The following is a 26,696-nucleotide window of genomic DNA, read 5'->3' as shown; positions in this document are numbered from 1 at the left end:
TGGATTGGTTTTTTTTGTTTTCCTGCCCTAAGACTTAGGAATCCTCGACCAATGGTTTCCAGGCTATGGGCTTAGAACCTTGGTGACAGTGGAACTGTTGTGAGTAGTCCAAATGTCTGGTGTGTATTTTTCAGAAAGTGTTATTAAAACTATAATTTCTGAGGTGCCTGAGTGGCGCAGTTGGTTAAACGTCACACTCTTGGTTTTGGCTCAGGTCTTGATCTCAGGGTCGTGGATCGAGCCCCCTCATTGGGCCGTGAAGTCTGCTTTAGACTCTCTCTCCCTCTGTCCCTCCCCCCTGCACTTTCTCTCTCTTTAAAATAAATAAATAGGGGTGCCTGGGTGGCTCAGTCGTTAAGCGTCTGCCTTCGGCTCAGGTCATGGTCCCAGGGTCCTGGGATTGAGCCCCACATTGGGTTCCCTTCTAGGCAGGAAGCCTGCTTCTCCTTCTCCCACTCCCCCTGCTTGTGTTCCCTCTCTCCCTGTGTCTCTCTCTGTCAAATAAATAAAATCTTTAAAAGAATAAAAATTAAATAAAATCTTTAAAGGAAAACTATAATTTCTAATCATTTGGATAGATGTACATTTTTTTTAATTCTTAGAAGTGATATTTTTTAAAATTCCAGTATAATTAATGTGTAGTGTTGTATTAGTTTCAGGTATACAATATAGTGAGTCAACAGCAGTTCTATACATTACTCAGTGCTCATCACAGTAAGTGTACTCTTAATCCCTTTATCTCTTTCACCCACCCCCCCACTCGCCTCCCCTCTGATAAGTACCAGTCTGTTCTCAAAGTTTGTTTTTTTTGTTGTCTCTTTTTCCTTCGTTTGTTTTGTTTCTTAAATTTTATATATATGAGTGAAATCATAATTGTCTTTCTCTGACTGACTTATTTCACTTAGGAAGTTTGTACATATTTTACTCTTTTAATATCACTAGATATTGGATGATAATTAGGAAATTGAGGTAAATTTAGTAGGCATGATAATGGTATTGTAGTTATTTAGGCAAATGGCCTTAAATTTTGTATAGAGATGTGGAGTATTTTTGTATTTTGGTGTGGAGTATCATATGTAATTTAAGTGGTTTAGCGGGTGTGTGTGTGTGTGTGTGTGTGTGTGTGTGTGTAAAGACAAAGCAAATATGGTAGAAAGTTAACAGCTATTGAATCTAGGTGGTGGATATATGGCTGTTCATTATAACATTCTTTTTTTCTGTATATTTAAAGTTTTTTGTAACTGAAAGTAAAAGAAAGGCTGCTCAGACTCTAAAAGAATGGTTATCATGGAGAGAATAAACTGGTGATTACTGGAGGAGAGGTGGGTGAGGAGATGGGTTAAGCAGGTCATAGGCATTAAGGAGGGCATTTGTTGTAATGATCACTGCGTGTTATATGTAAGTGATAAATCACTAAAGTCTACACCTGAAACTAATATTGCACTGTATGTTAACTAGCTAGAATTTAAATAAAAACTTGGAAGAAAAAAAATATGACAAAAGCCATGTGTTTCACTCCTAGGAGAAAACAAAAAACAAAAAACCCAAAAGAATGGTTATCAGTAGTTGGGCCAACCTTCGTTTTTTAAAGGAGGAAAATTTTTATCACAGTGATTCAACTGCCTAGACTTAGTTTTGCCCAACATTATACTACTAGCATAAGGGGATATGTAACTAAAGTGTGACAGCTGTGTGCTAAAATAAATGCTGCAGTCTTTTCTATCCTGAATGACTACAGCATAGCATTCTGGTAGGGGTTATAGACATATCCTGCCAGTTATATCTAGAACTGCAGAGGAGTCCGTAGAATAGATAGTTTGGCATTTGTGCTAGTAGCTACCAGGTGAACACAGTGATTCTGAAGCATGTTACCTGCCCGCGCTTCCTTGTAAGACATCTGCAGCCTCAGCCTAGATGACCTGGCAGATTTCTGGATCATTTATATGATTAGAAAGACACATTCCCTACTCCCTTCCCTATTGAGTTGTATTAGAGCTAGCAGAAGAGGGTATAGAGTGAGTAAAACTCCCGTTGCTGCTCTGGCTGTAGTATACCACTTTCGAATTCTATAGGCAAGGGCAAGTCTTTGGCCCTACTCAGTCTTTGTTACCATTGCCAGAGGTTCCAAAAGCACCCTCAGGTAGTAGGCAGGCTTCTACCGTTTCCCATCTTTGAGTAGAATCACTACCAGACTACAACATGTGCCAAATAACCTGCTGTATTGTATTGTAGCAGATGATGGCTAGGGAAAGCAAAGAGATCATAGACAGCTCAGCTCTCCTTAGAATCTTGATTGATGAGATCCTTACTTAAGATGTAACAGAAGCTAGCCTGGTCATTAAGTTTCTTACACATGTTCACATCCAATTGCTCTCATTTGTATAGTTTTGAAATGTACCTAATCCTTCATAGCCCCTGGTTCTCTTAGCTGTTTTTTTTTTTTATTTGTTTTAAAGAGAGAGGTGTGTGTGCATGCTCATGCAGGTGGGAGGTATTGGGAGGGTTTCAAAGGAAGAGGGAGGAAGGAGAGAGAATCTTAAGCAGGCTCCAGGCCCGGCTCAGAGCCTGACATGGGGCTTGATCTCACAACCCTTAGACCATGACCTGAGCTGAAATCAAGAGTCGGATGCTTAACCACCTGAGCCACCCAGGTGCCCCCCTCTTAGCCTTCTTAAACAGTTTTTATTGTATGTGTGTGTATTTGGCTAATGTATTGTCAGAATGTTATTTTTTCGGGATGCCCAGGTGGCTCAGTTGGTTAAGTGTCTGCCTTTGGCTCAGGTCATGATCCCAGGGTCCTGGGATCAAGGCCCACATTGGGCTCTCTGCTCAGCGGGGAGCCTTCTTCTCCCTCTGCCTGCTCTTCCCCCTGCTTGTGCTCGCTCACGTGCTCTCTCTCTCTCTCTGACAAATAAAATCTTTTTTATTTTTATATTATTTTTTTTAAAGATTTTATTTATTTATTTGAGAGAGAGAGAATGAGAGATAGAGAGCACGAGAGGGAAGAGGGTCAGAGGGAGAAGCAGACTCCCCGCTAAGCAGGGAGCCCGACATGGGACTCGATCCCAGGACTCCAGGATCATGACCTGAGTCGAAGGCAGTCACTTAACCAACTGAGCCACGCAGGCGCCCCAGTAAAATCTTTTAAAAAAAAAAAAAAATTCTTTTTCACTAAACACTTGAGTGTTCATGTAACTGGTTACACGGTAACGTAATTGGTATATATGTTCTCATAATTTTTTTCTTTTTCTGCATGTCATATTATAAATATTTCAAACAAACAAATAGAATAACATAATAAATACCCAAGGACCATTACCAGGCTTTTTCAAACTTCTAATTTTGCTGTATTTGCTTCAGATAAAGTTTAATTTGTGTGTACCACTCCTCAATCCATTCCCCCTTCTTTGAACATAACTACTGTTCTGAATTTAGTATTATTCATGAACATATGTTTATGTAATTTTATTGCATATACATGTATTCATAAATAATACACAGGATTCTATAACTTCTTTTTTCACTCAGTGTCATCCTTTTGAGATTTACTCACATTGATACATACAGTTCTATTTTAATTGTTATACAGTATTTTTTTGGGTGAATATACCACAATTTAGATTGATTCTCCTGTTAATAGATATAAAGGGTGTTTCCATTATTTCGTTGTTTCATGAACAAGTGCTGCAATGAATATTCTTCAAAATGTCTCTCTGCACACATGTACAAGAGAGTTTCTCTAGTATATATACCTAGAAACGGAATTATTGGGTTGTGCAGTATATTCATGTTTAACTAGACATGGCCAAATTGCTACCCAGATGACTGTACCAATTTAAACTCCCATCAACAATGTCTTAAAGTTCCCATTACCCCACATCTTTACAGACACTTGAAATTTTTGCCTGTGTGTGGGTATGAAATGGTATCTATACAGCTAGCTAGCATCTTCCTGGTAATTTGCTTATGTTGGGCAAAGCTTATGAAAAGACAATGGAGCTGATTGACATCCCACATTTTTCCCTCAGGAAATATCATTGCTTTATATGTAGTTCAGTAGGCTATTCTGAATGAAATGCTGCTTGCTGGTAAAATACGTTTGTTTTTAAGAGTTTAAAGAACCTTTTAGGAATTTTATACAAGAATAACTTTGAGGAAAAGATTTTCTCATAAGGTGTTTTTACTTTCCAAATTTAACCTTGTCATTCCAATTTCCTCCCATGATTCTCTTAGTTCTTCTGACTGATGATCAGCAAGGGCATGAAAGAATGAGATGTCGGTCCTTTACTGACAAATTACATCTGACAGCAGAATAAATCCACTTCTAAGTAACAAGTGTTCAGTTTTTCATTGCTATCATTTTGATTATTCCAGTAATGAAACTGAATCTATTTCTTAGGAACCAAATTAAGAAAGCCTAGAATATTCCACTACTGAATTGGTAGCAGCTATCTGATAATTATCTGGTGACTTTTCTAGAGAAAATGTGTAAAGAATGTGTTATTTCATATGCATTGCACTTACATGATTGGTTCTTGAGTTGGATTGTGTACCAAACATCTGTTGCTATGCAACAAACCCCCTCAAAAGTTAGTAGCTTAAGATTCTGATTCTGAGTAAGATGGAGCAGGTACACTTCACTCAGTTTCTCCCACTGAATGCAGTTTTGAAAACGTGGCATAGAGCAGCTATTTGAGAATTCTGAAAGGTAGATTGTAATAGGCAGACTAGGAAAGAAAAACAGATCTTGGAGTACTATAGAACTAACTAAGGTTGAACTCAGATTTTTCCCATTCTGGTATCCTCAGGCCTGAATCCAGCACAGCATAAAACACAGAAGTGGACATCAATGTTAATAGAGCGAACTCCAGGAGAAACCATCAGTTCAGGTGCAAGGAATAAGAAAGTGATATTCTAATACTCAGAGAAAGTACAGAAACCTTTTGTTGTCCTTTTTTTGTTTTCTCTCTTCTCTTGTGCCATGAACCTCAAGAAATTCTGTGGTGGCAGCAGATTAGGGTCTGACAGGAGCCTAAAGCCGTGGGGGCAGGGAACCTTTCTCTCTGATCAGTGGAGCCTTAGTGCCAAAAAGGTAGAATGTCCCCATTTCTTCTTTTTTTTCTCTCTCCCTCAGTTGCTTGGCTCCAGACACAGGCATTGTTTAAGTGGTGTGACAGTGAAGTAAATAAAGCCCAAGCTTTCTGGCTATATGACAGGAAAGGGGAACCCTCAAGAACCAGAAAATGCTGGGGAGATTTTGAAAGGGAGAAGCTAGGGAAATAAACTCTTTAATAAAATTTTATTATGAACTCCTGGGCTTACTTATGTACATGTAGAAATTCAACCCCAAGCAACATATCTGCTCTCTGAAAAATGAAGTATGGGTTAGACCACTGCTTAGGTACCAGATTGGCAACGTGGTGGTACACATATGGGACAGATCCAAATAGCACTGCAAAGACTTTAAAAACTTAACTGAATTGAAACCACAATCCACAGAAGGCTGGTCAGAAACTGTGGCCTGAAGAAAACTGGGTTGATTGCCTACTAAAAGAAAAATATCAGTATTCTCCATAGAATTTTAAGATGACCTAGATAGAATCATAATAATGTCCAAACAGTCCAGGATACAATAAAAAATTGCTTGGCATTTGAAAAAAATAGGAAAATCAATTCACATGGAAAAAGTCAGTCAAAAGAGGCCAATGCCAAAAAGACAGATATAGTGCTGACCAAAACTGTAAAACGGCAGTTCTTAAAATGTTCCGGCAAGTAAGGACAAACATTCTTGAAATGAATAGAAAAATAGAAAGTCTCAACAAAGAAATAAAAGAGGTGTAAAGGATCAAATGGGCATTTTAGAACTGAAAAATACAGTAAATGAAAAAAATAATCCCTAGATAGGATCAATAGCAAAATCAAAACGACAGGGAAAAGAGTCAGTAAACATGAAAATAAATAAGTAGAAATTATCCAGTGGGTTGGGGGAGTATTGAGAAAAAAAGTGAAGAGAAACTTAGGGACTTGTGGGACAATGACAGAGGTCTAACGTTCATGTCATCAGAGTTCCAACAGGAGAGGTGAAGGAGTGGTAGAAAAAATTTATTTGAAGAAATACTGCTTAGAAACTTCCCAAATTTGGCAAATAACCTAAACCTATAGATTCAAGATTCAAACCTATAGATTCAAGAAATCCTAAAAAGGATAAAGACAAACCGACACCCAAACACTTAATAACTAAAACTATCATGATACCAAAACTAAAGACAAGAGAAAATCTTGAAAGCAAAGAAAAATGATGTAGTACTTACAGGGAAACAACTATTCAGGTGACTACATATTTCTCATCAGAAATCTTGGATGACAGAAAGTAGTAGAGTTACATTTTAAAGTGCTGGTGGCAGAGGTATCAACTTAGGGTTTTATGTCTAGCAAAAGTATCCCTCAGGGATGAGGGAAAAATAAGGACATTCTCAAAGGAAGGAAAACTAAAAGAATTTGCAGCTACTAGATCCTGCTGTAAAAGAATTGCTAAAGAAAGTTCTTAGAAGGAAATTTGGGGGCGCCTGGGTGGCTCAGATGGTTAACCGTCTGCCTTTGGCTCAGGTCATGATCCCAGGTTCCTGGGATCAAGTCCCACGTTGCGGAGCCTGCTTCTCCCTCTGCCTCTGCCTCTCTCTCTCTCTCTCTCTCTCTCTCTCTCTGACTCTCATGAATAAATAAAACATTAAAAAAAAAAGACAAGGAAATTTGGAACTTCAAGAATGAAGGAAGAGCAACAGAAATGGTTAATATCTCAGTACTATTTCTACTTGAATTCTTCAATTAGCAGTAGAAAGCAAAGAATTATAACATCAATAATAGGATTTTCAATATATATAAATGTATAATATATATGAAGAGAGGGTAAAAGAATCTAAAATGGTAATAATGATAAGGTTTGTACTTTCACTTGAAGTGGTAAAATACCGATTTTAAGTAGTCTTTGAAAAGTTTCACATGTATATTGTGATCCTTAGAGCAACCACAAAAAAACAAAACCTGACCCCCAGAATTGTAGTAAAAAACACAGTAAATTAAAATGAAATACTAAGAACTGTTCAGATAACCCGGAAGAGGGCAGGAAGGGAGGGAAAAAAATGGAATGAAAAACAGGACAGACAGAAAGCAATAAAATTAGAGACCTGAATTCAAACATATTGGTAATTTACATTAAATATAAATGATGTAAACATGCCAAGTAAATGGCAGTTTATCAGAGTGGATTTTTAAAAAAGATTTATTTATTTATTTTAGAAAGAGATTTGAGCAGTGGGAGGGGCAGAGGGGGAGGGAGAGAGAGAAAATCTCAAGCAGATTATGTGCTGAGTGTGGAGCCCCAAGGCAGAGCTCAATCCCACAACCCTGAGTCATGACCTGAGCCAAAACCAAGAGGTGACAGCTCAAACAACTGAGCCACCCAGGTGCCCCCAGAGTGGATTTAGGAAAAAAACAAAACCAACCAAAAAAACTCTGATTATCTCCTGCTTATTAAAAAAATTCACTTCAAATATAATGATGTAAATAAGTTACAAGAAAAAGGACAGGGGTGCCTGGGTGGCTCAGTTGGTTAAGTGGCTGCCTTCGGCTTGGGTCATGATCCCAGAGTCCTGGGATTGAGCCCCCCACCAGGCTCCCTGCTCAGCACGGAGCCTGCTTCTCCCTTTCCCACTCCCCCTACTTGTGTTCCCTCTCTTGTTCTCTCTGTCAAATAAATAAATAAAATCTTTAAAAAAGAAAAGAAAAAGGACAGAAAAAGGTATACTTTGGGCACTTGGGTGGCTCAGTCAGTTGAGCAGCTAACTCTTGGTTTCAGCTGGGGTCGTGATCTCCGAGTCCTGGGATGAGCCCTGCATTGGGCTCCACACTCAGACAGGAAGTCTCTTGTGGATTCTCTCTCTCTCCCCCCTTCTCCCTCTCCCCCTTCACCTCCCCCTGCTCCTGCACTTGCTCGCTTGCTCTGTCTCTTTCTTCTCTTTTTGTCTCTAAAATAAATACATCTTTTTTTATATAAAGATTTTATTTATTTATTTGATAGAGATAGAGGGAGAGCACAAGCAAGGGGAGCAGCAGGCAGAGGGAGAGGGAGAAGCAGGCTCCCTGCTGAGGAAGGAGGCCGACGTGGGGCTCGATCCCAGGACCCTGGGATCATGACCTGAGCCGAAGGCAGCCGCTTAACTGACTGAGCCCGCAGGCGCCCCTAAAATGAATAAATCTTAAAAAAAAAATTGAGTGTAAACTTTAGAGCAAGAAAAATTACTAGAAATAAAGATAATACATAAGGATAAAAAATAGTTCACCAAGAAAACATAACAGCCCTAAAACTGTATATGTACATATTGGAAGAAAAAAATGGATAGAACTGAAAAGGGAGATAAATCCACAATTACAGTTAGAGCCTTCAGCACTCCTCTCTAGGTGATCTATAGAACCTAGTAGGCAGAAAATCAGCAAGGATAAAGAAGAACTAGGCGTGCCTGGGTGGCTCAGTCATTAAGTGTCTGCCGTCAGCTCAGGTCATGATCTCAGGGTCCTGGGACTGAGGCCTGCGTCAGGCTCCTTCCTCAGCAGGGGGAGTCTGGTTCTTTCCCACCCCTTCCCCCTGCTCGCTCTCTCTTCCTCTCTCTCTCAAATAAATAAATAAAATCTAAAAAAATAAAAATAAAAAGAACTAAGTAGCACCTTCCACCAACTGGATTTGTTGATGTGTCTAGAACACTTTAAACAATAGCAGAATACATATTTTTTCAAATGCCCAGATACCAATCAAGATAGGCCCTATTGTGTATGATAAAACTAACCTGAAATAAATTTAAAAGAATTGAAATAAGGTATGTTCTCTGACCATAGGAGAGTTAGACTAGGAAACAATAACAAAGATAACAGGAAAATATCTAAACATTTAGATATGAAACAACACACTTCTAAATCATCCATGGGTCAAAGAGAAAGTCTCAAAGGAAATTGGAAAATATTTTGAGCTGAGAGAAAATGAAAACATAAAAAATACATCACAAAAATTTGGGGGAGGGGTGCCTGGTGGCACAGTTGGTTAAGTGTCTTACTCTTGGTTTAGGCTCAGGTTGTGATCTCGGGGGTGTGAGAACGAACCCTGCATCAGATTTGCACTGAATGCAGAGTCTGCTTGGGTTTTTCTCTCCCTCTCCCCTTCCCCACTGCATGCATGTGCTCTCTTCCTCTCTCTAAAATAAATAAATAAATCTTTAAAAAAAAAATGGGTGGATGCAGCTAATGTAGTAGAGGGTAATTTATAACATTAAATGCTTCTATAAGAAAAAAGGTATCAAATCAACAATCTAAGCACCAACCTTAACAAACTAGAAGAAGTGTAAAAATAATAAACCCAAAGCAAGCAGAAGGAAGGAGATAATAAAAATAAGAGCCGAAACCAGTGAAATTTAAAACAGTAGAGCAAAACTGAAAACAAAAGCTGGTTTGTAGAAGGGATTAAGAAAATTGATAAATCTCTAGGTGCCTGGGTGACTTACTCAGTTAAGCATTTGCCTTTGGCTCAGGTCGGGGTCTCAGGCTCCCTGCTCAGCAGGAAGCCTGCTTCTCCCTCTCCCCCCTGCTCGTGCACACTCTCTCTCAAATAAATAAAATCTTAAAAAAAATAAAAATAAAATTGATAAATCTCTAGCAAGATGATGGCAGACATGAAGTACTGATGTGCAGAATGAAAGAGAGATAGATATCACTATAAACCCACAGACATTAAAAAGATTATAAGGAACTACTATAAACAACTCTAAATACATAAATCAGCAACTTAATGGAGGAGACCAAATTCTCAAACAGTGAACTACCAAAACTCACCTAAGTTGAAAAGATAGCCTGAGTAGTTCTATAGCTATTAAGAAATGAAATTTGTAGTTCAAAACATTCTGAAGAAGAAATTACATAGAGTCACTGGCAAATTCTACCACACATTTATAGAAATATACCAACTCTGTGATTTCTTACAGAAAATAAAAGGGAAAGGGACTCCATTTTAGGAGGCCAGCATTACTCTGATATCAAAACCAGACAAAAGCTGTACAAGAAAACAAAACAGACCAATATGTCTCATAAACATAGATGTACTAATAAATTGAACATGGCAATGTATATAAAGAATAATATATCATGACCCAGTGTAATTTATATCAGGAATGCAGTCCTAGTTTAGTATTTGAAAATCAAATGATACAATTCACGATATTGACAACCCAAATAATCAAAACCATTTATCAATTGATACAGGAGAAACATTTGACAAAACTTAATAACCATTCATTATTTAAAACTCTCAGCAAACTAGGAGTAGAAGGAAATTTCTTCAACTGATAAAAGGCATCTAACAAAAAAAATTTTAAACTGTAACAACATCATACTTATTGGTGTAAGCCTGAATCTTTTCATTTTAAGATTGGGAAGAAGTCAGGGATGCCCTCTCTGACCACTCCTATTTAACATTGTACTTGAAGTGCTAGCCAATACAATAAGGCAAGAAAAAGAAATAAAAGGCATACAGATGGAGAAGGAAGAAATAAAACTGCCTCTACTCACAGCTACATGACTGCCTATATAGAAAATCTCAAGGAATCCAGAAAAAACTCCTAGAACTAATAAATGAGTTTAGCAAGATCTAAAGATAACAGTGCCAACCCACACAAAACAATTGAGCTTTTATATGCTTGCAATGAACAATTGGGGGAAAGGATTTACTATTTATAAAGGCAGCAAGAGAAAAATAGTTTAAGTATAAGAATAAAAATCATATTGAAGGATCTGTATGCTGAAATTGTAAAAACACTAATGAAAGAAATTAAAGATATAAAAAAACACAGAGATATATTCAGGAATTGGAAGACTTAGCATTCTAAAACTGTCATTTCTCTCCAGTAGTTTTATAGATTTATACAATTCCAGTAAAAAAATCTTAGCAAGATTTTTTTTTTTTTTTGTAATTATAGACAAGCTTATTCTCAAATTTATATGGAAAGGCAGAGGAACTAGAATAGCCAAACCAATTTTGGAAAAGAAGGATAAAGCTGAGTGAATTATCCAACCCAGTTTCAAGACTTACCATAAAGCTACAGTAATCAAGATGGTATCATATTGGCTGAAGCATAGATAGATTGCTGGGACAGAATAGGAAGTCCAAAAATAGAACCACACAAATATCTCCTATTCATTTTTTATTAAAATGCAAAGATAATTCAATGGAAAATGGATAATGTTTAAAAAAAAGATTTTGGACAAATTTGATATCCATATGCAAAAATATGAACCTCTACGTAGATCTCACACTTGATATAAAAATTAATACAAAATAGTTCAGAAATCTATATGTAAAACATAAAACCTTCAGAGGAATACATAGAAAATCTTTGACCTGGGATGAGGCAAAATGTTTTTAGGTATGACACCTTAAGCACAATTCATAACATTAAAAAAATGATAAAAAGGAATTCATCAAAATTAAAAAAAAATTTTTTTTTAATGATGATAAATGCTATTAAGAGAGTGTGAAGGCATACTACAGCCTGGGAGAAAATTTTGCAGATCACTTATCTGACAAAGGCCATATATTCAGAGTATATTTTTAAAACTGTCAAAACTGACCAGGAAAGAAACAACCCATTTGAAAAATGGTTGAATTTGAATGTCTTAAATAGTCTGTTTACCGAAGAGGATGTACAGTGGTAAATAAATAAATGAAAAATATTTAGCATTATTAACCATTAGGGAAATGCAAATTAAAACCAGGATGAGATACTACTAGTCTAATGGCACAAATGAAAACTGACCATTTCAGATACTGACAAGGATGCAGACAACAACCCTAAAGCATTGTTTATGGGAAAGGAAAATGGCACAACTACTCTGGAAACAGTTTGGTGATTTTCTTTTTAAGTTAAATGTACACTTAACATGTGACCCAACAAATCCATTCCCAGCTTTTTAACCTATAGAAGTGAAAACTTACATTTCCACAAAATTCTTCATACCATTGTTTAGAGCAATTCTATTCATAATTGCCAAGAAGTAGAAACTATCCAAATGTCCTTCAGCAAGTGAATGGATAAACTGTGGTATATCCATATAGTGCACTACCATTCAACATAAAAAGAAATGAATCATTGATACGTACAATATCCTGGATGCATGAGTCTCAAGAGACGTGCTAAGTAAAAGAAATCATCTCAAAAGTTACATGATTCTGTTTATGTCACATTCTCAAAAAAGACAAAATCATGGTGAAAAGAATAGATTATACATTAGTGGTGGGGTTAAGTGTGACTACACAAGGGAGTGAGTGATTTATTGTGTATAATTGACATACAGTGTTATATTAGTTTCAGGTATACAGCATATTGATTCAACAATTCTTTACTCATTGCTCACTGTGATAAGTGCAGTCACCATTTGTTACTCTACAATTATTACAGTATCATTGACTATATTTCCTATGCTATACTTTTCATCTCCATGACTTGTTTATTTTATAACTGGAAGTTTGTACTCCTTAATCTGTTTCACCCTTACCCCCACTACTTCCCCTCTGGCAACCACCAGTTTGTTCTCTAAGAGAGAATTCTTTAAGAGTCTGTTTGGGTTTTTTTTATTATTATTCATTTTGTTTTTTACATTCCACATGTAAGTGAAATCGTATTATATTTGTCTTTGTCTGGTTTATTTCACTTAGCAAATTTCCCTCTAGGTCCATCCTTGTCACAAATGGCAAGATTTTGTTCTTTTTTTATGGTAAATATTCCACTTTATTTATGTACCATATCTTCTTTATCCATTCATTGATCAGTTAACACTTGGATGGCTTCCCTATGTTGGCTATTGTCAGTAATGCTGCAGTAGACATAGGTGTACATATATCTGTTTGAATTAGTGTTTTTGTTTTCTTTGGGTAAATACCCAGTAGTGGAATTACTGGATCATATGGTAATTCTTTTTTTTTTTTTTTTAAGATTTTTATTTATTTATTGGGGGGTGGGGGCAGAGGAGCAGAGGGAGAGGGACAAGCGGACTTTGCACTGAGCGCAGAGCCTGACACGGCTTGATCTCACAGCCCTGAGATCACTACCTGAGCCAAAATCAAGAGTCAGACGCTCATCCAAAGGAGCCACCCAGGCACCTCCGTAATTCTATTTATAATACTGTTTTCCACAGTGGTTATACCAGTTTGCACACTGCTCCCCTCCCCCCCCAACTGAATGAAGGTTCCCTTTTCTCCACATCCTCACCAGCCCTTGTTCCTTGTTTTTCATTACTAGCCATTCTGACTGTTGTGAGGTGGTATTTCACTGTGGGTTTGATTTGCTTTCCCCAGTGATTAGTAATGTTGAACATTTTTCACAAGGGAGTCTTTTAGAGCAATGGAACTGCGCTTTATCCTGATTATGCTGATAGTTATGTGAATCTATGCATGTTCTAAAATTCATAGAACTGGTGCACCTGGCTGGCTCAGTTGTTAAGCGTCTGCCTTCAGCTCAGGTCATGATCCCAGGATCATGAGATCGAACCCCACATCAGGCTCCCTGCTCATCAGGAAGCCTGCTTCTCCCTCTCCCTCTCCCACTCCCCCTGCACGTGTTCCCTGTCTCGCTGTCTTTGTCTGTCTGTCAGATAAATAAAATCTAAAAAAAAAAAAATTACCTGTCTAATAAGTTACATTTTTTTAAAACTTAATGGCATAAAGTGACAACTTATATGTCATGATTCTGTGGACTGATCAGGTGGTTCTTCTGCTTTTCTTTGCGTTGGCTGGGATATTGGGATGCCCAGAAGGTCTAAATGGCCTCACTCACATGGCTAGCAATATGTATTAGCCATTGACTCAGAATTTAGCTATGACTCTTGGCCAAGAACGTTGATTCTTCCACTCTTAGTACTCTTCTGCATGGCTGGTTGGGCTTTTTTGCAGCATGGCCAGTGGGTTCCATGGAGTGTTCAAAAGAACAATCTCCAATTTCCAAGCACTTATCAGGTCTCTGCATCATGCTTGCTAAAACCCCATTTGCTATAGTTAGTCCTGTGACCAAACCCAGAGTCAGTGTGGGAAGGTACAGGGAATGAATACAAGGAGTGCTGGCTCTTTAGGGGCCTCCAAATTAATGTCTTTCACAGATGGTCAGTGCTTTTTGTTTTATTTTTTTTTCTTAAAACAGCTTTCCTTCCAGATTATCCATATTCCTTCAACAAAAACATTAAGAGACTCCAGTATCTAAGAGGGAGTAATTGAAGAAGATTGCCTGTTATTTGAAAAAAATGTAAACTCTGATTGTTTGAAGCATGTTGAAAATGTGTTGTTTTCCTGTAAGTGTCGATGATTATAGACCCACATCTTTTTTAAAGATTTTATTTATTTATTTATTTATTTATTTATTTGAGAGAGCATGAGCTGGAGGGAGGGGCAGAAGCAGAGGGAGAAGCAGACTCCCTGCTGAGCAGGGAGCCTAATATGGGGCTCCATCCCAGGACCCCGAGATCATGACTTGGGCTGAAGGCAGCCGCTTAACCGACTAAGCCACCCAGGTGCCCTGTAGACCCACATCTTGACAGAGATTTGAGTTAATTCTTTGTGTACCTGATTACTTTCCCCCATAACTCTATCATTAATTGGCTCTCAGTATAGGGAATGGGGTTCCAAAAGCACTTAAATGAAACATGATGTGAGTGGATCTTAAAATTTCTCATCAAAAGGAAAAATTTTTGTAACCATACATGGTTATGGATGTTAACTAAACTTACTGTGGTAATCATTTTGCAATATACACATGTATCAGATCATTTTGTTATACACCTAAAACTAATACAATGTTATATGTATCGATTATATCTCAGTTATAAAAACACAAAAGAGCTCACAGCACTGCAGACAACCTTGGGATTAATTTTGGGAATAGAAAGGAACCTTTTTTTATTATTATTATGTTAATCACCATACATTACATCATTAGTTTTTGATGTAGTGTTCCATGATTCATTATTTGCATATTAACACCCAGTGCTCCATGCAGAACATGCCCTCTTTAATACCCATCACCAGGCTAACCCATCCTCCCACCCTCAGTTTGTTTTTCAGAGTCCATCGTCTCTCATGGTTCATCTCCCCCTCTGATTTCCTCCCCCTTCATTCTTCCCCTCCTGCTATATTCTTCTTCTTCTTCTTCTTTTGTTAACATATAATGTATTATTTGTTTCAGAGGTACAGATCTGTGATTCAACAGTCTTGCACAATTCACAGTGCTCACCATAGCACATACCCTCCCCAATATCTATCACCCAGCCACCCCATCCCTCCCACCCCCCAACACTCTGGCAACCCTCAGTTTGTTTCCTGAGATTAAGAATTCCTCATATCAGTGGGGTCATATGATACATGTCTTTCTCTGATTGACTTATTTCGCTCAGCATAACACTCTCCAGTTCCATCCACGTTGTTGCAAATGGCAAGATTTCATTCAGAAAGGAACCTTCTTGAACATATAGTCAGAGAGCATCCAAAGAAGTAATTTGTCTAAGAAAACGCCTCCACAGAGGTTTTATATATTGAAGATATAATGCAGGAATACTAAACCAGAAACAGCCTACAAAATGAGTACATTGCAGAAATTGAGGGTGTTTTTGTTTTTTGCTCATTTCCTTATTCCATTGTTTTTAAGCAGTGCTAAACACAAGAAACCAGATGACTATAGAATGAATGCATGAAGTAGGAAAAAGATGGTATGAGGACAGCAGCATGGTATAGTAGAAAGAACCTAAATGGAGAAATAGAAGAGATGGATTCTAAATTTGATCTGGCCACTACTGCATCCTTTACTTCTTTCAGTACCTTGGCTTTCATACTACAAACGAAGTGTTTGATCTGAATAGTGCTTCTTAACATCCCTAGAAGGCTCTAGAGACCAGGATCTCTGATGGAGATGTAGATTTGAAAAAAGAAGAGTCAGTATAATTCTTGTTTCCACAATATAAATTACAGAAAGCAGGGACACCTGGGTGGCTCAGTCGGTTAAGCGGCTGCCTTCGGCTCAGGTCATGGTCCTGGAGTCCCAGGATCGAGTCTCACATCAGGCTCCCTACTCAGTGGGGAGTCTGCTTCTCCCTCTGACCCTCCCCCCTCTTATGTGCTCTCTCTCTCTCTCATTCTCTCTCTTTCAAATAAATAAAATCTTAAAAAAAAAAAAAAAAAAAGAACCGGGTCTCCACTGGGATCAAGTCCCACATCGGCTCCCTGCTCAGCCAGAAACCTGCTTCTCCCTCTGCCTGCCTCTCCCCCTGCTTGTGCGCTCGCTCTCTGTCTCTCTCTCTCTCTGTCTGACAAATAAATAAATAAAATCTTTTTTAAAAATTACAGAAAGCAAAACAATTAAAGATTCTAGGCTGGGGAGAGTATATAGAATATATAGAATGAGAAGGTATTGAAGAGGGGTGTGAGTTTTTACAAAGTATTGAGAAATATTGTAGTCTAGAAAATACAGAGGATCTCTAATGTCAGTAGCAAGCAAGACTTGATCGTCTTACTCATTTTTTCATCCCTAAATGCCAGACAGGGCCTGACACATGGTAATACTTATTTAATAAATTAATACAGGATCCCTCCTTCCTCTTAGAAAATTTTGTTTTGGACTTTGGAGAGAGTAATTTAGGGGTGTAACAGTTTCATCCCTTTGTTAGTCACACATTTCCTCTGTAGTTGAGGTATAAATGATGACTTCCTTCTGTCCCCCTACTAATGCCTATTCATTTTTGGCCTAAAGTCTGTAGCTATATAGTGCTGTGTCTGTACACGTTTATATAACTTATCAGATGCTCCCTTCTGTTCCTATTCTGGTTCATAGAAGGAACTAAAAAACATTAGTTCATGTCTCCTAGCTTCGCAGTGGACTGGAACTCCATACACCAAAGAAATGTCTTATTGCTCTCTCAAACGTATTTTATGTTGGCCTTGTGTTAGGATCATAAGAGAAGCTCAGAACTCAGAAATAAAATACAGTTATTCCTTTTCAATTGATAATAATGACCTGTCTGGGCACTATTCCCTGTATAGCCTACAACAGGAATCAAAATTTCCTTTGACAGTCTAGATACCAACACAAAAATTCATGTTCAAAGTAAATTATTCTTTCAGAAGTCCTTGTAAAATGATCTAAAGCAAAATTTATTAATACGGGAAACTACATATCCAGTATTTAAAAACTACCTCTTTTGAAACTACCCAGTAATAGTTTTTCCTATTTGGTGATATTTTTGTTTCCTAGACTTAATAAGATGTTGAATTACATCTTTAAGTAAAATTCTTAATGAATGGAAAAATTGTATTAGAAATTATAAGATCACCTATTAGGTGTTTGGGTATAAGTATAGATCCAAAAAACCTTGATTAGAAATTGGAAATCTGTAAATAATCAAATTATGTATATCTCCTTTTTAAACCCAATATTGGTGAACTAATACTTATAAAATTAATACTAGTCTCTTATAAGTGAAAAGCCTTTCCTTTATTTATTTCCTCCTTCCCACCCCACTTCCATTATGTATTTGTTAATACCTGTTTTTTGCTCCCTCAGTGGATATCAGGTAACATGTCATAGGTATTTGACCTCAGCTGTCTTGTGTGGACTATTGTAATAGCCTCCTAAGTACTCTCCTGTCCCCCAGCCCTCACTTAATTCCAGCATTGTCTGTTCCTTACTCAGAGTGATCTTGTTAAAACCTAAAAGTTTTCCTAACTCTGCTCAAGACTCCCATTGACTTCCTTACAGTAGCCTACAGTGTCACAGTCTGACCCAGCTTTCATCCACCAAGCCTCTCTGTCCTCATTTTCTGTTTTCCCTCCCTTAGTCACTCATCCTCCTTGACATTCTTTGTGCACACCAAATCCATTCGTGTCTCAAGGCCTTTGAACTTGGGATCTCTCCCTGGGGTACCTTTCCCCAGATATCTGCATGCTTTCATTCAGATCTCTGATCAGATGTTATTTTATCAGAGAGGCCCCATCATCTTCTGTCCTCTTTATTCTGCTTTATTTTTCCTCATAGCACTCATCACCAATGGATATATATTTATTTATATTTGTTTATTGGCTTTCTTCCCCAGCTAGCATGTAGGCAGAATATGTTTGTTCTTTGATGCTTCTCCAGAACAGTGCCTCAAATATTTGAATGAACAGCTCAGCTTAAGTTCTACCTCTTTCTTGGAAGCTTTTCTCCAACCTATAGTGACTCACTTTTCTCTCATTTTCTGAACAGCATTGTGGGTGCTCATGTTCTATCTCTACTGATTCCTTAAAGATGGAATTCTTATTGTAATCATAACTACGTAATAGGTAAGAGTGTGGAGTGAGAATTGTACAGTGTGGTTTAAATCCCAGCCATTTAACTCTGAGCAGGTTGTTAACCTTCCTGCTTTTGCATTTCTATTCCTGTAAAATGGCCGTAATGGGTAGTTCAGTGCATGGAACACAGAGGAGATAGAATGGGAAAAGCAGGCAGAGACCTGATCATCAAGATCATTACGTGACATACCTGGGTGTTTGGACTTTCTCATGTAAGTAAGAGAGAGCTTTGAGAGACTTTTTTTTTTAAGTGGTAGTATGGCATAGGGTAAATTTTCAACTTATTTAAAATTTTAACTTCATGGGGCACCTGGCTGGGTCAGTCAATAGAGCATGTGACTCGATCTCAGGATTGTGAGTTTAAGCCCCACGTTGGGCATGGAGCCTACTTAAAAAAAATTAAATTCTAACTTCATTTACTCTGTGCTAATACTGAACTGTTGAGAAACTTAATTTACCTTGTGGTGGTGCTTTCATACTGTTGTTTTGTCTCTGTGTCCTGTGTTTACTGCCGTTTCCTGGCTAAATTGTATTTATTAAACAATTGGGTCACTTCTGGTCTGGAGTAGAACTTTAATAATGTAAGGGAGACCACAAAATTTAAAGGATTATATGTGCATTTTTTGTGCATTATATGTGCATTATATGTGCATATTTTCTCTTGACAGAAATACCATGTTCTGGATCCTTTTCCTGAATAAGACTTTTTTAGTGTTCCCCTTATTTCAGGGAAGAATTTCTAACCATTCTAACCAATTGTATAGATTCTTGGTTACCTAAAAAACAGTAATGTGCATTAGGTCTGTAGCAACCTTTGCCTTCTGGGTATGTGTGAGAAATGAGGTTATTTACCCTTTTTTTTTTTTTTTGACAGAGCGACAGAACACAAACAGGGGGCGTGGGAGAGGGAGAAGCAGGCCTCCCGCCGACCAGGGAGCAGGGAGTCTGATGGGGGGCTCGATGCGGGGCTTGATCCTAGGACCCTGGGATCATGACCTGAGCCGAAGGCAGATGCTTCAGGACTGAGCCACCCAGGCGCCCCGAGGTTATTTACCTTATCTTCAGTTCTGGCATATATCCATTACCAAAAATAAATATTCAGGATATTTTCCCTGCTCTGTTGTAAAATCACAGAGAAGGTTTGGGGCTTCTCACCTAGGTCACAGTGTCCAGATACTGTGCCTCAGCTCATATCAAAATCAGTATATTATTAGTGATACAAATCAAATTAACCAATAACTTTTCAAATTTCCCGCTTCCTGTTTATCTCCTCCAGTTTCAAGGAGAAAAGTTCTTTCCTATCTTTTAATATTTTGAGCTTCCTGTGTTTAGGCTTCAGGTATTTTTGGTGCTTATTGCTTAACTGGGCTGAAGATTATCTCATGTGACAGCATAGATCTCTTGTTTTGGAATTGCCATTACTTTCTAGAACAGCCACTCTGTACAGCTGCCAACATGCCCTGGATCCTTTTGCTTCATATTACAGTGATACTGCTTTGTCAGGGTAGAATTCAGCCTCACAGAGCTGGAGTCAGTCTCTGCTGACCTCATGCCACAGTACAGCATGTTCAAATCTGGGAGAAACCTGAGGGTTATTCGGCATATTCTTCCTCTTTCTCCCTTACAAGCATGGAACCCTCATTCTCCTCGGAAACCGTATGTTGTATATGTGTGTGTATCTGTCTTTTTTTTTTTAAATCTCGTCCTTAATCCTATAATTCTACAGCTTTAAGTGGGGGCTGGTTAAAAAGACCCAGGAAGTTCTTTGAGCTGCTGAAACTCAGCATTTTTCAGCAGTAGATCTCAGCCACAGGCATTTGCTATTTTTGGACTGACTTGTGTGAGGTTGCAATAATCAAGAAGCATGTTACGTGTTTCCTAGTTGTTCATTTTGCCCATAGCTATTTGGGCAGAATGTACAGAGCACTCTTTGACTGTGTGAGCATGCTCAGATCATACTGGAGTGTTCCGACTCCGGTGTGATGGGCTGCTTCGGTGCAGAGTAAATGTCATCCTCACTCTCTCAGGCAAAAAAGTTACCAGAAAATAAGTGTTTCCTTCAATGAACAAAAGAGTTTCGTTTGCTTTTGGCAGCTTAGGAAAAGCTTGGGTTAAATTTGAAAGATGCTAGGCATGCATAACAAATAAGAATTTGGATTAGAGCCATTTGAAATATTTCTCACATTAAAAACAGAGGTTGTTGGGGCACCTGGGTGGCTCAGATGGTTAAGCGTCTGCCTCTGGCTCAGGTCACGATCCCGGGATCGAGCCCCGCGTCCAGCTCCCTGCTCCACAGAAAGCCTGCTTCTCCCTCTCCCACTCCCCCTGCTTGTGTTCCCTTTCTCACCGTGTCTCTCCGTCAAGTAAATAAATAAAATCTTAAAAAAAAAAAAACCCAAAAACACAAAGGTTCTTACAACTCAGCTACTTGTTTTCACTGTATTTTTCCCAAAGACTTGGCGATTTCCTGAATTGTAAAGCAGTGTGCACATATCTCAGTGCTAAAGTTTATGTCTCCAGATCAGAAGAACAGGTCTCTGAGATACAACTGGATAGGAAGATGATCCAGCTTTATGCAACACAACCACCATTTTCACATTTTATCTGTAATCTTGAGTAGAAAATTTGGCCCATAGCTTGATTTTACCATGATTTTTTGAATTGGTTCTATAAATGATACATAGATATTTCCTAAGAGATAATGCTAAAGCAAAACAGATTTTCCATAGTTTTACCTGATTCTAATCTACATTAATACTGTTTGCCCTTGAGCCATTGGATTTAAGGTCCAGATTTTTTACTCTGAAATTTGATATTAAATTACTCCCTATTGGGCGCCTGGGTGGCTCAGTTGGTTGAGCAACTGCCTTCAGCTCAGGTCATGGTCCTGGAGTCCCGGGATCGAGTCCCGCATCAGGCTCCCTGCTCAGCGGGAGGGTCTGCTTCTCCCTCTGACCCTCTTCCCTCTCGTGCTCTCTGTCTCTCATTCTCTCTCTCTCTCAAATAAATAAATAAATAAAATCTTTAAAAAATAAATAAATAAATTACTCCCTATGACCTACCGTTAATAATTTAAGTACTGACTTCGTTAAGAGATTTGTGGCTCTGCTCTGTACCCTTTTTTTCTGTTTGTTCTGTATCTTGGATTTTAAAACCTTGGCATATCTCTGTTTGTTCTGCGGTTATAAAAGGTCAGTTTACTTACCTATGTTTTATTACGAATGCTAGCTCAGGTTGAATGGGTTGGTCTGAAAGAAAGAATTCGTGGGCGAGCCCTAAAAGGATAGGTGGAGACTGATAGTAAAACATAAATTAACTCCTTCCCCCCCCTTATTGACAGTCGAAAGGGAGGAGGGGAACATAAAATGTAATTTAAACATTTTAATTGATTTTCTCCATGATTGTATTAATTCATGAATGGAGAAAATTTGCTTAAAAATATACTGAGTAGGGGTTCCTGGGTGGCTCAGTCGTTAAGCGACTGCCTTCGGCTCAGGTCGTGATCCCAGGGTCCTAGGATCGAGCCCCGCATCAGGCTCCCTGCTCGGCGGGAAGCCTGCTTCTCCCTCTCCCACTCCCCCTGCTTGTGTTCCCTCTCTCGCTGTGTCTCTCTCTGTCAAATAAATAAATAAAATCTTAAAAAAAAATATATATATATACACTGAGTACCTGAGTAAATGATTGTAGATGAAACTGTTTTCTTGCTTCCTTACCTGTGTCTCCCTCTCACTTAACAAACTATTCATTGACTCTGGTGAACTAAAATACTCTCATTGAAGCAATGATTAAAATACTCAGAAATGAGGTACTTTCTCCACATCTGTAATTCTTAGTATGACTATCTGGATACATCAAACTGCTATAGATTGGGGTTCATATATGTCCTCCTTACATGAAATTGCAACATGCTTTGTTAAAAGTTCATTCTAAACTACAGAATGAATGTTTTGAAGGAAGATTTGAGGGGAAAATGTATCTGACTCAAGGTAATAAAATGGAGAATTTAGAAAGCCGGACAATGTTCAACTTAAATCTATTTTTTAAATGAAATTAAAATATCTCCAGATCTTGATGAGTTCTAAAGACGAATAATTCCCTTTTTCCTTTCTTAATAGTCCTGCAACACCACACGTCTGTGTGTTTAAGTCATATGTAATGCAGACATTCCAGACAGTTCCTTACCAATGTTGACATTGCTTGAGTTTTCTTTACAAATGCCCAGAATTTACAGTGGCAGTTCAGAACATACGTGTGTAATCATTTGGTCATATATAGATGCTTTACCTTGTAAACAAGTGTTATTTATATTGGGCTGCCACTATATCAAACAGTGAACTTTTAAAAGATAAAATAAAACTCTTCTCACATCTGAACCTTATATTCTAGTTGGGGAAGATGACAACACGTAATAAACCTAATAAGTAAACTATGAAGTGTGTTAGAGAAGGAGGATGGCTATAAAAACAATAAAGGTGGGTAAGTGAGATTGGAAGTGCTGGGGGTAGACTGCTTTTTTAAAAAAGATAGTAAGTGTAAGCCTCATTAAAAAAGACATTTGAAGAAGGACTTAAAAGAAATAAGCAGGTTAGCCATACAACTGTCTGAGAAATGAGCATTCCCAGTAGAGGGTACAGCCAGAAAAAAAGCAGGAGTGTTCCTGATTGTAGAATAGAAGAGAGGTTGGTATGACTAGAGCAAGAAGGGAGGGCAGAGGGGTAGGAATTGGGGTATCAAAGATGTAACGAGTTTCTCAGTTGTCTGTTACTGTAAAACAAACCGCTCCAAAATTGAGTGACTTGAAAAAAAATTTTTTTTGACAGAGAGAGACACAGCGAGAGAGGGAACACAAGCAGCGGGGAGTGGGTGAGGGAGAAGCAGGCTTCCCGCTGAGCAGGGAGCCCAACGTGGGGCTTGATCCCAGGACGCTGGGATCATGACCTGAGCCAAAGCAGACGCCCAATGACTGAGCCACCCAGGCACCCCTAAAACAATTATTTGCTCACAGTTCTGTGAGTCAGCTGTTTGGGCTGGGACTAAACAATGGTTGTTTTTTGTGCTGGTCTTGCCTGGAGGTCACTATCATTGCTGGATGGCTTAGGTGGAGCTGGATGGTCTAAGATGGGCTCCCTTGCATGTCTGATAGTTGGTTCTGGCTGTTAGTTGAGCCTGTCTCCATGTATGAGGATTTTAGCCTGCACAGCTCTAAGGAAGGAGTTGTCATTAACTGAAATGTAAAGTCTACTGGAGATCTCAGTGCCGCGGTAGAGTGTAAACCTTGATATTACAAACACATTTCAAGTCTCTTCTGTGTCACATTTGATGTTTCATTTGGCTAAAGCCAAGTCCATGACCAAACCCAGTTTCACAGGATAGAGAAATAGATTCCACTTTTTGATGGAAGGAATGAGAAAATAAATTTGTAAAGAGAAAGGCATAGTTGATTGGATGAATTTGTGGCTATTAATCTCCCACACAGAGGGCCAGATCAGAAATGCCCCAATGCCCTTGAAGCCATTTTTAAGGACTGGCTTTCTCTTTGAATGTAAAGGGAATACATTGAAGAATTTTAAGCAGAGGAGTGACATGATTTGACTTTTTTTTTTTTTTTAAGATTTTATTTATTTGACAGAGACAGTGAGAGAGGGAGAAGCAGGCCTCCCGCTGAGCAGGGAGCCCAATGCGGGGCTCGATCCCAGAACCCTGGGATCATGGCCTGAGCCGAAGGCAGATGTTCAACGACTGAGCCACCCAGTTTATTTTTAAAGGATCATTCTGGGGGCACCTGGGCGGCTCAGTTGTTAAGTGTCTGCCTTCGGCTTAGGTCATGATCCCAGGGGCCTGGGATCGAGCCCAGCATCGGGCTCCCTGCTCAGCGGGAGGCCTGCTTCTCCCTCTCCTGCTCCCCCTGCTTGTGTTCCCTCTCTCGCTGTCTCTCTCTCTGTCAAGTAATAAATAAAATCTTTAAAAAAAAAAGTAAAGGATCATTCTGGTTTAGTATTGAGAATAGATTATATGGTGGCAAGGGAGACCAAGTAAGGAGGCCATTCTAGTAACCCAGACAAGATATGACCATGGCTCAGACTAAAGTAGTAGAAGTGAAGATAAAGAGTGGTTAGATTTTGGATGTATTTTGAATGTACAGCCAACAGGATTTTCTGGTGGATTGAATGTAAGGTACGAAAGAGAGAAATTGATGACTACAAGGATTTTAGATTGAACAGTTGGAAGAATGGACTTGTCATTAACGAGATATAAAGTCTGCTGATGGGGCAGGTTTTGTGGGCAAGAGCAAGAGTTCAGTCTAAGATGTCTGTTAGATGTCTAAGTGAGAATAACTGACTATATGAGTCTGGAATTTAGGAGGTCTGGGCTGGAAATATAATTGAAGGAGGTATTACAATTAGATGGTATTTAAAATCAAGAGACTAGATGAAGTTACCAAGAGAGGGAATGAATGTAAATAAAGGAGAGAAGAGGAAAAAGTACTGAGCCCTGAATAATTCGGTTTGAGAAGAGGAGGAGGAATAGTATCCCATGATGAATGAGGAAAATAAAGAGTATGGTGTATTGGAAACCAAGTATAGAAATTCTTCGTAGGAGGAGAGAAACAGTAGCTCTGTCAAATGATGATGATAGGTCAAATAAGGTAAGGACTAAGAACTCATCTTTGGATATAGTAATGTAGAGATGATTGGTCACCTTCCCAAACATTTTTTGGTAGAATGATGAGATTAAAACCAGTTGAGTGAGTTTGAGAATGGGAAGAGAGGCATTTGGAGACTGAGTTTAGACAATTTTAATGAGTTTTACTTCACTACGGAGCATAGAAATGGGCAGTAACTGGTAGAGGAAATGGGGTCAAAAAGAAGTTTCTTTAAGGTGGGAGATGGGGAAAATGTTCATGGAAAAAATTCAGTAGAGAGGGAAAATTGGTCCATTTCTTTCATTTATTTTATTTAATAAATTTACATGTGCAGGTACACTTCAAACCACTTTACAAATATGAACTCACCTAATATAAGAATGAAACAGTGACTAGCCATTCAGTATAAAGTACTGTGGTGAGTGCTCTCAGGAGTTCAGTAATGTGTAAGACACAACTTTGACTTAAGGACTCATGATCTCTATTAGAAAATATGAAAACTTGCCAAAATAACTAAAAATAGGAAGGTGTGATACAAAGTAGAAAAATTATATCATTTACAAGTATAGAGAAGGGAGAGTATTTTCAGCTGGGGAATAAGTGTCCATAATTTGATTCCAGTTAAATAACTGTGGGCCTTTAAAGGTAGGGCTCATTTGGACTTCAGTGTATATGTTTTTACCTTGAGCATGGACAGGAGTGTGTGTGTTGTAAGGCAGACTGGGGACAGGGTTTGAGGTAGAAGGGAAAACATTTTCTTTTCATTTGTAGTTTCAAGAAGTCAAAAAAGCAGAAAAGACAACCTGGGAGATAACACCCTTCTCTATCGCCATAATTGTCATCTCCATGTTTATACTTCTAATCCCCATATGTAGGGGGAAAGGGGGTGGTGGAGGGAAGGATATATGAGTGTACACGTTGCAAACTGCGTATGCATCTTCAGTACCTGAAATACAAGAATTCCTCTGTTAGTCTTCTATTTGATTCTATTAGATATATTTAGGAGCCTATCTTTGATTTTAAAATAGTTTGGGGAACAATCCAGATTATTTTTCAGATAAATAAAATAGGAAAATTTGAGATGTGTAAGCCCCAGGAGATAGGATTAGAATAAGTCCTTTAATTCTCATTTGCTCTTCATGAAAATTGTAGTGGTTGTTGGAAGTCTGAGAGTAAGTGGAGAATACAAACTGTTTAGATAGATACTTGGGTGGAAGAAAGTATTTTATATTCAGTGGAAACCTGTGAGGATAAGTTTATAGAGAATCGTTTCTGGGGAGTGTAGAAGCTCAATTCAAGTTGGTTTTCTATTTCTGGTGGCTCCTCTATTGTCTATTTTTAATTTTTTTCTAAAGATTTTATTTATTTATTTGACACACACAGCGAGAGAGGGAGCACAAGCAGGGGGAGTGGGAGAGGAAGAAGCAAGCTTCCTGCCGAGCAGGGAGCCCAGTGCGGAGCCCGATGAGGAGCTCGATCCCAGGACTCTGGGATCATGACCTGAGCTGAAGGCAGACGCTTAACGACTGAGCCACCCAGGCGCCCCAGTTGTCTATTTTTTAAGAATATAGGCACATTCTGGGGCACCTAGGTGGCGCAGTTTGTTAAAGCGCCTGACTCTTGGTTTCAGCTCAGGTCATGATCTCAGGGTCT

The 26,696-nt window shown here is 38.6% G+C and overlaps 1 protein-coding gene across 8 annotated transcripts in view; it reads left to right on the top strand.

The window, feature by feature from the left end:
* The window catches only part of TMCC1 (transmembrane and coiled-coil domain family 1), a 251,589-nt gene that overhangs the window by 169,094 nt on the left and 55,799 nt on the right, over positions 1 to 26,696 (top strand). Inside the window, exon 2 of one of the 8 annotated variants that reach the window (XM_073901692.1) lies at positions 19,277 to 20,056. The exons of the other annotated variants lie outside the window; for them this stretch is intronic. Within the exon in view, the coding sequence (XP_073757793.1) occupies positions 20,030 to 20,056 (27 nt within the window). The 5' untranslated portion in view covers positions 19,277 to 20,029. The remainder of the gene's footprint in view (positions 1 to 19,276; positions 20,057 to 26,696) is intronic. 8 annotated transcript variants of the gene reach the window in all.

Source organism: Callorhinus ursinus, unplaced genomic scaffold, assembly GCF_003265705.2.
Source record: "Callorhinus ursinus isolate GAN/ISIS: 27379988/994484 unplaced genomic scaffold, GSC_fseal_2.0 scaffold15, whole genome shotgun sequence".
Lineage (NCBI taxonomy): Eukaryota > Metazoa > Chordata > Mammalia > Carnivora > Otariidae > Callorhinus > Callorhinus ursinus.
The sequence above is the reverse complement of the archived record's forward strand: the minus strand, read 5'-3'. Positions and strand labels throughout refer to the sequence as shown.